Below are 13,216 nucleotides of genomic sequence, written 5' to 3' on the forward strand. Positions count from 1 at the left end.
GCTCGCAGCCACAGTGGTCTTCATTTAGAAGAACTCACTCGAGAGTTATTTTTAATGATAAATCCTTAAAATACATTGTCAAATTACTTTATGTGGAATTCTCCTCTTTTATAAGGCCAGAAAACTCTGCCATACTTTCTAAAGAAGAATTAAGAATAAAAGCTTTTAGAATATTTATTCGCCTGTGCCTCACATGGGAAGATAACAGCTCACCGGAGTCGTTCTTTCCCTACTGGGACTTCTACCTGAGCCATTTATCACCAATCTGCGCCTCAGTGCAGGCACGCAGCACTAATGCTTGTATCCCAGGGCATCCTCACCAAGGGACATTGCACCTAAGGATCATCTCTGACTGCTCATTTGCAAGCTACAGAAGCAGATTTTGAACATTTCAAGGAGAAGTACACATTACTCCCCAGACAGGTGTCTGGACTTAGGACAGAGGTCTCGGTGGCCTAACAAAGCTACATTTTGGAAAGAAAGACTTGCTGGCCAGGTAAACTCACCTGGGTTGGCTAGGCGACTGCTGGTCGGGCCCAGGATCTGATATGGATCTAGGGAAATAAAAAAGGAAATTTGCTTCAGTGTAATTAAAAATATAATAATAGCATTAACAAGAAGAAAACCCAAAGGGTTTATACTTTTATTGCAATAGCATTGAAAAGACTGATTTCAGAAAACTTTACAGCTTTTAATTTACAGAACTCAAAAATCCTAACAGTTTTGGCTTTCATCTCAGTAATTACAGAAAATACATGAAATAGTCACATCATCACTTTTTCATATTTGGTGTCTAAAATTTGTAGATTATGCTATCATTACCCAGAAGAAAATAAGAAAACATTTGGAAAAGAGCTGTCTAATATTCAATCATACAAGTAAGTGGAGGGATGGCTTAAGGAAGGTCTCATGGTTTCTGGTCTTAGCTCTACCTAATACTGACAAGAGTACAAATCTCTGACGTGGCATAAAAAACACATGCCTGGAAACCAAGCAGCTGCGGTTCTAGCCCCAGCTACGTTATAAACAAGTAACTTGTTGGACAATTTCTGGGTATCAGTTTTCTCATCTGCAAAATGAGTGGGTTTGGCTATTGACTCCCTCAGTTGCCTTCTAGTATAACTCTGAGATTTTAAGCTTAGACATGTCAATGCTAACCAGAATTTGTATTTTAGCTATAAAACGACTATTCTTAAAATCTTGATTTACTTAAAACTTATGTGATTATTTAGCCATTAAAAAACCTTGGCAATATTGGTTTAGGTGAGATTTGTCTTCTTTTTTTTTTTCTTTAGTTGAAATCATGGTAGAAAGCTGGATCTCAACTTAGCCATATGTCACATCTTTTGTATGATTTCACTATTTTTACAATTATAATTGTAATTTTAAAAAAATCAATATGATTTTTTGTTTTCTATTTAGAACCATGAACTAACTTCAAGCGTCCTTAAAGCCATTTAGTCTGTCCTTTCCCATCCACACTTTTAGTATGATAACTAAAATATTTTTGGCAAGTGATGCCTAATTTTGTTGTTGATGATCCTTTAAAACTCTCTACATCTGACTTGTATTTCACAGTCAGCAAGTTTTTCCGTAACCCTCCTGGTAAAGTATAGGTTGATTTTCTCTTGGAGGAAATCTCTGAGAAAGATGGAGAACAATGTTGTCCCATGCTGAAGCCAATGGCTTGTTCAGAGCCTAGTCTCAGCTGTGTCACATACGCAGACAGAGTGGACTGGGGCGTGGGCATTGCAACTGCCTTCAGACAGACAAAGGACGACTGCATGGAGCAGGCGGAGGACTTCTCCAGAGGGCAAAGGCGGAAGCGAGTGGAAGTTCCAGCTGAGGGACTTTGGCTCAGATAGTGGAATTGAGCCCAGGTAGGTAGTCAACTCCGTTTTGTCAGAAGTAAGATAGAGATAAGGGAGGCACAGGACCAAGATGTTATATAAGGTGTAGGTGCTACAGACTTAGAAGTATCTAAGTTCTGCTGCAATATTGAGTGCTCCAAGTCCACAGCTTTAAAAATTCCTCTGCCTTAATTGTTAAGTTGACCCAACACAGGATGGGCATATTTTTGAAAGCAAGGTTTGGCGAAGCATAAAAGGCTTGGACAGGAATTTGGGAGTCTGGGGTCACAGCTCTAATTCTCTCATAGAGCAGCTGTGTGGCTTTTAGCAAATCTCTTGATCTCTCTAGGCCTCAGTTTCTTTATTTTACAAAATAAAACATTGGAATATTTAATCTTTACGTTTCTTTCACCTCTGATATTTGACAAGTCTCTACCTGACTACAGTACTTGTTATTTCATTCACAGATCTATTACAGAGTCAAATATAGACTCTCTTTGAGAGAAAAAAGACACAACATATGAGACGTGTTATTCAAATCCTCTCCCAGTTGCCCAAGTGGAGTCAGCAGCTGCACGAGACGCAAAGGCGAAAGTGCGTGTCCCAGACAGGTACCTGGCTGGGGCCGTTGTTCTGTGTTCTTACTTATCGTCTGCGCTCCTCCCAGAGGGGGACCTGTGAGGAGAGGAAAAACACAGTAGGGGGAGCCACTCTCCACCAGGGGAGAGAAACACCTTCACTAATGCTTTCTCATTCATTCATTCACCCACTAGCCACTGACTCATTTATTCATTTTATTTTGTAACTATTTATCCAGAGCCCACGGTGCTGGTTCTGTTCTTCATGCTGGAGATTCAGCAATGAACAAGGAGTTCCTGGTAGAACTTACATTTTAATGGGGAAGACAATGATAAGCCAATTTTTAGAAAGTAAATCAATAGTGCAGCTTATGTGATGGTATTGGGGCTATGGGTTTCATTTTTAAATAGGAAATTTAGAGGGGTAACTTAATGAGAAGATGACATTTGAGCAAAGGTCATCTGCTTCCTGTGTTTCCATGTTTTGTGAGCTCCCCTCCATGTTACTGAGTATCTCTCACACCTCTCTTCCTTCCCTGTCATTGTTTCTGCGCAGTAGGTGTGCGTGGCTTCTCGTGGTCTGACAGGTATTGTCACCACTCTTCTCTCTTCCCCCTGACCTATCATACACTCCTCCACTCAAAACCTTAGTGACTCCTTGTCTCCTAAAGAATTAAGGTCTGTCTTCATAGCATCACTCCAGCTCCTTTCTTACCTTTCCAGACTTTTTTCCATCACACATCCTAGACTCCAGGAACCTGGGGTCCTCACTGACTGCTAGACAGGGCGAGCTTGATGTCCTTGCCTGACCCCACTCTATTGCAAGTGTCTGTCCTCCCATCTCCCTGGGCCCAAATCCTGCCTTTCCTTCCAGAGCTAGCCCAAATGCTGCCAGGTCCACAAAGCCTTCCTTGGCACCACCCAGATGAGAAGAGTTACTCGTGTGCATGGTTTCCCTCCCTTGCTTTTGAAGTTGTTCCATGTCTGATCTGTCTGTGTTCATTCCATAGTGCACAGTGGTGTGCACAGAGTAAACAAACAATTAATACTAAGATTGAAAGCAATCCTGGTTATTACTTGGGCATTAATTTGTAATCCCGATCTCTTTCTTAAAATACTTCCCTTCATCACTCATTCATGTGCATATTATACTTCCTGGAGGCAGCAAGACTGACACATGCTGGTCCGGGAGTGCACGAGTCCATGAGTCGTTCTCTTTCCTTACTCCCTTAGTAGGAGACACTGGGTAGACTCTACACAGCATCACCTCGATGCTTGGTGGCCAAATTGGTGCCTGCAACCCCTACCATCTCCTCATCAGGCTGTCTCCATCCCCATCGTTCCTGGAATGGGGACAGGGGATTGGCAGGACTGAGCCTCAACAGTCTGAGGGGCCAGGTCAGAGCGGGCCACTGTGCTGCCTTAAAGAACAGACTCCAACCCAGTGACCTTCCATTCATACAGAACTTCGTCCCAAGAAAACTTCTACCTTCAAAAGCTCTATACCAAGTGCGATGAGATAAAACTCAAAGGTCTGCATGAAAGTCCCATGCCATCCTTCAAGGGGTGGGTATCACCCCTAATTTGCCCTAAATTGGCAACTAATTTTGATGTCTGCTCACAAAGCAGGGAAACAGATGCTCCTGTCCCACTTCACTGATGTCCCCCCCCCCCCCCAGCGCAGTCCTCAGGAAAGCAACTCCTCCCAAAGACTGGGATGGCGGTCACTTACTTTTGTTGAGGCCGGAATTCATGTTGTTGCTCCATGCTCCTCTCCTGACCGAGTCGTAAGAAGGGTCTAGCGAGAAACAAGCAGGTGCGTTAGCATCGCTGCTCTCAGCAAGGTCGGCGGGGATTGTCTCCTGGTGACCAGGAGAGGCTGGGCTTAATTCAGCAATGGCTTTGTAAGCATCACGGAGCTCCAGAAGTGCACGCTGCCCTGGGTGGGGCTGGTCGGACGGAGCAGGAGCACTGACTGTGAGAAGGCCTCAGACGTACTTAGGAGCCGCGGAATGGGCAGAGCCTGAATTTGAAGTCTAAGGATTAGTTCAAGTCCTGTTCCTGCCACTGTTGGTTGTGAGACTTTGGACAAATCCTAGGACTCCTCTAGGCCTCAATTTTTTTAATGTGGAAATAAAAATTGCCATGAATCATTTACCTTATGGGGTATGGTAATGGTGAAATGAGATAACATATATACAACACCTCATAAAGCTTTCTACAAATATACACTAACACAGGCTAGAAAGAAAAGAACGTCCACAGCTGTGTAGCAAAATCCTTCCTGGGGCCCCCAGCCTCGCATCGGCGCGGGCGGGCGCGTCTCAGAGCGCGAGCACCTTCCGGGCTCCCGGCCCTCAGCCTTCCCTGCTGATAGTGAGGAGGGCTGGGCCCGACGGCCACACAGAAAGGGAAGCGGCCGGAGGTCTGACTAGAAACGAGTAGATGGAGAAACGCTTCCACCTGGAAATGGTGCGAGGCGCTCCTGGACTGTCCTGAGAATACTGCGCGAACTTGGACTTTCGTGCTCCCCCGTCTTTCTTGAAAGATCCACATGCCTCCTCCGTACCCGTGTTCAGAGATTGCTCAACTAACTGGCTAGAAAATTCCCTCATTTCCTTTCTGGTGGTGTGAGTCCCATTGAGACATAGAGCAGGAACAGCAGAAGAGCTTATGGATGCAGAATTATGACTTTCAAAGTCTTTCCATGAACAGCAAAGAAACCAGAAAAACAATCCGAACAAATGGAGCGCAGACCTCATCAAACAACAGCCTGACCAGGGAAATGCAAACCATTCCCTCCGACCCCTTCGGAGCCCCTCAGTCAAACCAGGATACGGCCCCGGAAGATGGATGGACCCGTCCCATTGTCTGGTCTTATTGTTTCTGGCTACGAAGAACCAGCAGCAAAGACAGTTTTCTTGTGGAAAAACCCACGTGCAGACGCACATTCCTCATGCCTCTGGAAAAGCCAGTTCAGTGTTTAAATTACAGTCTTTAGCAATTGGCATGCAAAGCACAGCAGAAAGTGAGGGGTGTGGATGGGAAGGGCAGAGCCGGGACGGAAGAGCGACCAAGCTCAATGCCTTTAAGACGTCTGCTTTTACTTTTGACTTTTTTTTCTTGCACAATTTCTCCTGTAAATAGACTCCTCTTCTTGCTTAAAAACAAACCACACAAATGAAAAACCAACTTGTGTGAAAGCTTGGAATGAGGTCGAAAGCTCTGATGGGCATCTTCTGCAGAGTGTTGCAATGTTGGCATTAGCAAAAGGAAAGGTGAGATTCACAACAAGTTTTGAGCAGGAGGAGGCTGCTGGTTAGGCCTCCAGTAATTTATCCAGGACCAGCCTGGGCACTCTGTTGTGTGCTTGGCCGCAGAGTGGATGTGAATTACAGGAAAGGAGTTCCCTGTGCTTGTGTGCAAATAATATGAGGAGACGAGACGGTGAGGAGTGCGGCTCCCGTGCCAAGGCACAGCGAGACCCTAGGGCTACTGGAGGTTAGGGAGGGAAAGAGGGGTGGAGCTGAGTGGGAGCAGCCACCTGGGGGCTGTGTGACTTGAGTGAGTGCTCTCTGCAGAAGGGGGGGACAGGGCAGGCAGGAACAAGGCAGAAGCAGGTGGCGAGATGTCAAGGTGATGTCGAGGGACAGGCACGGGTGGAGCTGAGTGACTGGAGGGATGAGGAAGGACAGGAGGAGGCAGAGCAGAGCATGTTCACCATCGTGTTGGTGGCAGCCCAGCAAGTGACCTTGGGGTTCCAGGCAGGGAAAGAGGTTTAGGGCAACAGTGACACCAGGAAGACAGGTTTGGCAGGGAATGAGCTTGTGGTGGTGTGGGGGATGGGTCATTCTAGTAGGAATGGAACAGAAAGTGGAACTGACAGTGACAAATTCAAGCAAAAAGAAAAAAAAAATTCACTAGGTTCCAGAAATTAGTATATGTCGTCTTAAGTTCTGACTTGACTTCTGACTTATTGCACCGATAAAATCTGTCTCAGATTTTTCTACAAAATTTTTCTACTTTCAGTCACTCGTCTGCTGAAGGCTTCAATCCTATCTGAAAGCTATCTTGTAACCATTCAGAAGAACGATTCTTTTTAATGCCCAAATTATGGCCATGGCTATAGTCACCATTTTCTTCCTTTTATTCTAGTGCCAGGGACAGGGCAAGCATGCAAAAGTCACGAAAGGCATGAATGAATTCCCTCTCCCCAAAAGAGGGTGCGTGATCACTGGATCTTTCTGTGACTCCAAGGAACCAGTCTAGGTTTGACGCTGGTGTCCCGGCAGAGCAGTGGCATGGCAGCCCCGCCTTCTCTGTGGTGCCCGGCCCGAGGAGGGACGCAGAGCTTCGTGGGGCAGTTCTCCCACAGGCCTGTCTCGTGCAGAAGCCCGGCTGAAGGGACTTTGGAAGTCCCAACCAACCCTCTGCGCCTCCATGGGTGAAACAGCAAATGACAGAAACAAAAGGCCGGCTGGCAATCGGCCTGACCTGCGTTCTCACCGTGAAACTGAAAGAGCCATAAACGGCAACGGGCCGTGTGGCAGCTGGCGTCTTCAGCCCACGTCCGAGCAGAACGAGGAGTCAGAGTCTCGCGACCACAGGCTCCCTCCCCTGGGCCTTCGCATTCCCAGATCTTTGCATGGAAAATCCCCCCACTGGCACCTGAGTTCCCCAGAGGACAGCCTGGCCATTTGCCACAGAGTCTGCAAATGCCTTCTGTGGGCTCTGGTTCTAGGGGACACCTACTCAATGTCAGGTTTAAATTAAAACCAGTGTTTTTGGAGCAATTCCTGCTCCAAAGACAAAGAATGACGATGGAGAAGCTGGGGCCAGAACTAGGTCTGGGATTCTGCCTCGAGGCCCGGCACGGCCGCGTGCGCAACCGGCGGGAGCCCTGCGAGCACCCCAGCGCCCGGCGCGCGCAGCCGGCTCAGGCGGGCTCAGCGGGCCATGCGTGAGGGAGCCTCGTTGCCGCTGCCCGAAAACACTCAGGCCAGGACGGGGCGGCCAGCCTCCCACCCACACTGCCTTCCTCTCCCCTCTCTGCTCTGCTTCTTATTTTTCCACTGATCACCTGATCGAATCGATCATCAATTCTCTACCCGAACATCAGGGCCGCAGGGCCGAGACCTTCTTCGCGTTCTCTGACATGTCCCAGCACCCAGAGCGCTCGGGGCTGGCCAGAGGGAGCAGGCCATAAGTATTTGTTGAATGAATGAATGAACTGGGCCAGTGTTTCCTCCCTCTTGCTATCCATAAATCACACGATTCTTAGTTTAGCATTAAATACATCGCTGGCTGAAGAGAACCCAGGGTTCCTACTCCCTGCTCTCCACTGAACTCAGTCTCCAGGCTTAAGATTTAAGTCTGGGTGGTGAGTACAGACTTGTCAGCCCCTGTCCCCTGAGTGTAAGGGACTGCAATCCACCTACTCACGAGGTGTTGTAGGCTACAAGCTTGTTCCCGCAGGGAAGCCAAGGACTAGGCGCTACTCGTTGAAGTGGCCTGCATTTTATTTGTGTGTTTTTAACAATGTCATTGTGGAAAGGAGGGTTCATATTATTCCTACTAAAAGTCACATAAGTGAAAACTTAGCAGTGTGGTCAGCTCTGGTACTGACATACAAACAGAGATATGTCTATATGCCAAATGGAAAATCCTGGACCAGGGAGCCAGCCCAGTGGCTCTCATTCCTGCTCAAACACGGTCCCTCCTGGGGCCTGACGCCGACCTGTGTCAGGGCCTAGCTGCCGGCCAGGCCAGCACTCGGGGAAGGTCTTGGGGGGAGGGCACCTGCTTTGAGAAGCAGCCTGAGTGTGCACCAGGCCCTCCGAGTGGGGCGCGTGGGCTCTCCTTCCTGAGAGCCGACTCCTGGAAAGAAGCTTAGGGCGGCAGCCGGAGGCACAGCGTGCAAAACGGGGCCTTTGGGACCAGCGCGCCAGCTGATGCTCCCAGACCTCCCTGTGGAGGCGCTGGCTCTGTGCCAGCAGACAGCCACACCCCAGTTCTGACGGACTCTCTTTACTTTGGTGAAGGCGGACACTCCCGGCGTATGGAGTACCAAGAGGACAGATCTTACTGTGGTTCCTCTTCAGAGGAGTCACCAAAAGCGCTTCGCCGGAGTGTCTGGTTTCAGGCAGTCCAGAGACCAACTTTTGCCAAAGCAAAGAGACCTGAGCCCTGTTCTGTAGAATCGGGGCAGTGCCAGCCATTGTGGGCGATCCAGCCTCACATATATGAAGCCTTCACAGTATCTCCATTCTGCGGTGCTCAGCGTGGCTGAGTTCGACACTGAATGGCCTCTTAGATTCCAGGAGAGCCTCCTGGGGTGGAGAAATATGAGCACGGAGATGTTGTTTCTGAAAGTCCCTGCTGGAAGGGGAAAGCTTTTTCTGGACATGACCTCTCATAGACATACCAGCGTGAGCTCAGTGACTGTGTGAAGCTTTCAAACTGGTTCTAGAAACACGGCCAAACGTCTCAGGAAAGATCTTTCTTTCTGCTCTGCCGCCTGCAGCCAGCATCCGGCCAGCATGCCGCACCCCTCTTTGCCACAATCCCGCCAGGGGGCCAGCGACAGCACCACCAGCCCACAAAAGCCTCTCTCTTCATCCCTACGACATAAACCTTGCTCCCAAGGACTTGGTGGGAAAAGGTGAGTTTCCCTGAAATCTCTCACTGACTGTGTGGTTGCTGCCGAGAAGCCGCAGCACCTGGCCGCGTGCGCCGTGGGAAGCCGCTTCCGGAGCGGACCGTGCAGGAGAGGCGGCGAGGCCGCTGCGCTCGGGCAGGGCGGGGCGGGGCCTCTGGGAGCCGGAGCCCGGCTGGTCCTGGCCCCCTTTCCTGAAAGGGTGAGGATATGAAAGACAAACGCCCGAATAACGGTGCCCTGGGACCCAAAGCCCTCGGGTTCCCAAGAGAGAGGAAGGCTGTGGCGCTGCTCGTGCGGGTGAGCAGCGGTCTCTGCGGCTGGGCTGCCAGCAGGGCCCACACGTGCCCATGGCCCTGTGTCTGCAGCAGGGCCAGTCTTCGAGGCCGCCAGGCGGGCTCAGGCAGCTTCCCTCTAGTCACGAACCTTCCCAGCCCAAGCGCAGCACCAGACGCCTGTCTGCCATGGTCTCTGCTGCGGCCCCTGCCCTCAGCCCTGCCAGCGGCCACACCGGGACTGAGTCCCTGTCGTCTGACCTGCAGGCCTGGCCTGGCCCCCCATTTCAGACAGCGCAAAGGCAACTCGCCCCGAAGCAATGACGGTTGTTTACACAGGGCTTAGGGCGCCCTCCTGAACGTGTCCTTTTTCTCTGGCGGTTTCCCGGGGGTTAATTTGGCAGTTTGGACATGGCATTTGAATCAGTTAGCCCTGGGTTCAGATCCCAGCCCTGCCATTGACTCTGCCGCGTGGCCTGGGTCATGCTGCTCTGCAGATTTGGGCCTCAGGTTCTGCTTCTCTGAAAAGCACTAACAAATGCTTTATAGGGTTGCGATAAGGATTAAATAAGCACTCGATAAAAATACGCCCAGTATACATGCAGTCTACTCAGTCTTGCCTGCGCCCCCTCCACGTTTATCTGGGGCAGCGAGGTCACAAAGCTCATCGGGGAAGGTGGCTTCCCTCCTGCGCTCCTGATCAGTGGTCCCCAAATCTGAATGAAGTGTGGCTCTGTTTTAAAGGAAAAGGTAGATTATCCTGGGCCCTGGTTTGAGAAACTGCCCCAGAAGACAGAAAGGGATGGTGGCTCTGGGTGGTCTGCGGGGACATGGGGCCCAGCTTCCCCCGGCACCCTCTTCTGCCCAGACCACCAGGTGCCCGAGCTCCTGCCCAGCCGGCCCTGAAGCTCAGGTGAGTCCTCGCCCCACCCCACGCATCCTACAGGGGCCACGGCCTGCTTGCATGGCATCTTTTGTCCCAAAGAGCAGCAGGGTAGCCTGGCTCCCACTGAGACGCCAGGAGGAGGCAAGTAGCGGGGAGGACTTTCTCCAAACTTGGAACTCACAGAAAAAACACCCTGGATCGGATTTCCCTCACTCAAGGATCTTGTCCTGGAACCCAAACGGCTCCTCGGCCTCAGACCCGGCCCTGCTGCGTGGAATATAATGGAGATACTATTTAAGATATTTTATGTGCAAAGGGGAAAAAGACATGTGAGAAAAATGCTCACGAGAAATGGGCAGCTTTTAAATATGAAAAGCTTGGGGAGTTGAGTGGCGCGTCCGCCGGGCGCAGCCTGCCACAGCCGACCCTGGGCCCTTCTTTCACCTTGCCCACGTGGGCCCTGTGTTTAAATGATACAGATGTCTAAAGGACCTATTTATTTTGATAAGACCTCAAAGTGGGATTTTCAGGCCAGTCTTATGTGGAAAAGCAATTCATACTGACTAGATTAATTGGGTGTTCGCCAAAACCTCCCCCTACATTGGGACACATAGATGCAACTAAATTGCATACTTCTTCCATCAAATCTGCCTCAGGGTTAAGAGGATTCCAGGTAGGAAAAAGAAAACATAACTGCTCGCTTAGGTAACCAGGCTTGAGGACAAATGAGGAGCAGTCTCTGCTCAGCCCCTCTGCCCCACCGGGAGCCCCGAGCTGGCCCTCTTGTGCTGCCATGCTGGCTGCAAGGCTGCCCTCCCTGTCCGTGGCCACAGGGGACAGCCCTGCGTCTGTCCGCAGTCCCGCTGCGCACCTTTGCTTCCCAGGCTCTGCAGTCAAGGCTGTTTATCGCCCGCAGCGCGGGCCTGTGCGCTCGCCTCCCTGGCAGGCGGCAATCTTTTGGATGAAAGGGGCTACATCTCAATCACCTCTGTTTCCCTCAAGAGCTAGCTCCTGCCCCCACCAACACCAACTTAGTGAATTTAATTGAGAACTCAGATCCCGTCTGTGGTGCTTACATTACAAACAAACAGCAGCCGCCTTGTGTGCCGGAAGGCGGTCAGTGCCATGGAGAACAGCAAGCCAGGGAGCGGGCAGGGAGCCCTGGGGTGGAAGGACCTCCCTAAAATATTCAATCTGATCCAAGACTTGACCTAACATTATGAAAACAGCTCTATCTATATAGCTCTGTAATTTTCTTTTGGAAAGTTATTGGATTGCCCTACATCGATCTCAAAGCCCTTCTGGAAAGTCAATTCTTTTTTATTAGTTCTTTAGTGAGAATTGCTTTATGTTGGAGGACAGCAAAGTTAGCTAAAAAGTTTGATAGCATCTCTTGAATGTTTGGGTGAGGGATAGTGAAAGGTGAGATAAACCCAGTATGTTAAAGAGTCAACCAATTTTTGTGTATTTCGAATCTGGGTGAGTGCTCAAGCAGTGATCTCAGACTCACAATGAATTAGGATTGCCATTCAAATCAAGAAACTTAAAATCCCAGCGCTTCCTACGATTTGCCTTGTGACCTCAGTCTGAAGTGGTTTATAGGAAAGGATAAGTCTTTGAGGTCAGTGTGGGAGAAGTGGATAGGTGAGCTCCTCCTGAAGGAAGCTCCATCTTCTGTAGCCTGGCAGGTGGGCAGGAACCCTGCATCCCGGGGCCTGCATCCACACATAGGACAGAGCACAGTAGTTAAGAGAAAACAAACCATCAATTCTTCGTAGGTAGAATGTGGTCTCACTTATTATATCATAGAATCAGAGGCTCCTTTTCAGCGTGGAAGAGACCTCAGACATTATCTAAACCAGACATGCAAATTAGCACAGGCCTGGAGGCCCAAAGCCAAGAGAAAGCATGTGTGGCTATGTAAGAATTTTAATAGAAATTGAAAATATGATTCATAGCATAAAACCTGCCTTTCTTTTAACTCCTCCAGGATATTGGGCAGGACTGGTCATTATTTTGCAGACAGGGCAAAGACTTTTTAAGCTCAAAGATTCTTCAAAATTATATGAAAAATAATTTTAATCTCTTTGGAAGAGTGGTATCTAAGTCTTATCAAGTGTAGGATTGTTTGTGGTGTTATTAAGGATTCTTAAAGATCTTTATGGGAAGGAATTCCATAATTTCTCTTTAATTCACTCTAAACAGGGAAATGGCTCATTGCAAAGGAAATAAATCTGGATTGGGGTCAGAACTCCTTGGTTTGCCTCCCAGCTCCACCAGTTATGAGCTATGTGAACTTTGGCAAGTGACTTAACCTCTCTGAACTTCAGTTACTCTAACTGTAAAAGGTAGACACTTGTATATGTGTAGGAGGAATAATTATTCCTAAATTTAAGAGTTTGGAAAAGCAAACAGCCTACTGACTCCTCACAGGGTTTTTTTTGAGTATAAATGAGATCATGTATGTGAAAATGCTTTACACATTTTGTCCTATAGAATTATAGCTGCTATTCTTTTTCAGAGTTAATTTATGAGAGTTAAGAAGTTGCTACTTCTCATGCCAACCAAAGCTAAATTCTTCTGGTTCTTTCTTTAGTGAAGCAGAAGGACTGAGTAAATATTTAATTAGATTAACAAAGAATAGATTTTTTCGTCCCTAGTGAATTCATCGGCTGCCAATGATATTTACTGAATATTGACAGGGCTGAAAGGAAGACAACAGGACAGAACTCATAGTCAAAGGCTGCAAGGTGACCTGCAGTTAGGTCCATAAATAGCTTGTGATCATGGTGGGGCTCAGAGAGAGACTGTGGGCTTTAGAGACAAGAAAAAAACGCCTCGAGGCAGGTAGGGCTTGAATCAGGCTTTGAAGCACGTGTTGAATTTTGACAGATAAAGTAATTGTCCCACTTAATTTTTTCATTTTTCTCTTTAGATATGCCAGACACACGAATTTGAACCTCATCAAACAG

General features: G+C 48.7%; 1 protein-coding gene across 3 annotated transcripts in view; it reads right to left on the minus strand.

The window, feature by feature from the left end:
- FLI1 (Fli-1 proto-oncogene, ETS transcription factor) overlaps nt 1-13,216 on the minus strand; it is a 107,763-nt gene that overhangs the window by 2,540 nt on the left and 92,007 nt on the right. For all 3 annotated transcript variants that reach the window (XM_012772290.3, XM_076002687.1, XM_076002686.1), the window contains 3 exons: nt 4,161-4,226; nt 2,466-2,525; nt 507-554 (listed from right to left, as the gene is read on the minus strand). In XM_012772290.3, coding sequence (XP_012627744.1) covers nt 507-554; nt 2,466-2,525; nt 4,161-4,226 — 174 coding nt within the window. The remainder of the gene's footprint in view (nt 1-506; nt 555-2,465; nt 2,526-4,160; nt 4,227-13,216) is intronic.

Source organism: Microcebus murinus, chromosome 4 (assembly GCF_040939455.1).
Source record: "Microcebus murinus isolate Inina chromosome 4, M.murinus_Inina_mat1.0, whole genome shotgun sequence".
NCBI classification, from domain to species: Eukaryota; Metazoa; Chordata; class Mammalia; order Primates; family Cheirogaleidae; genus Microcebus; species Microcebus murinus.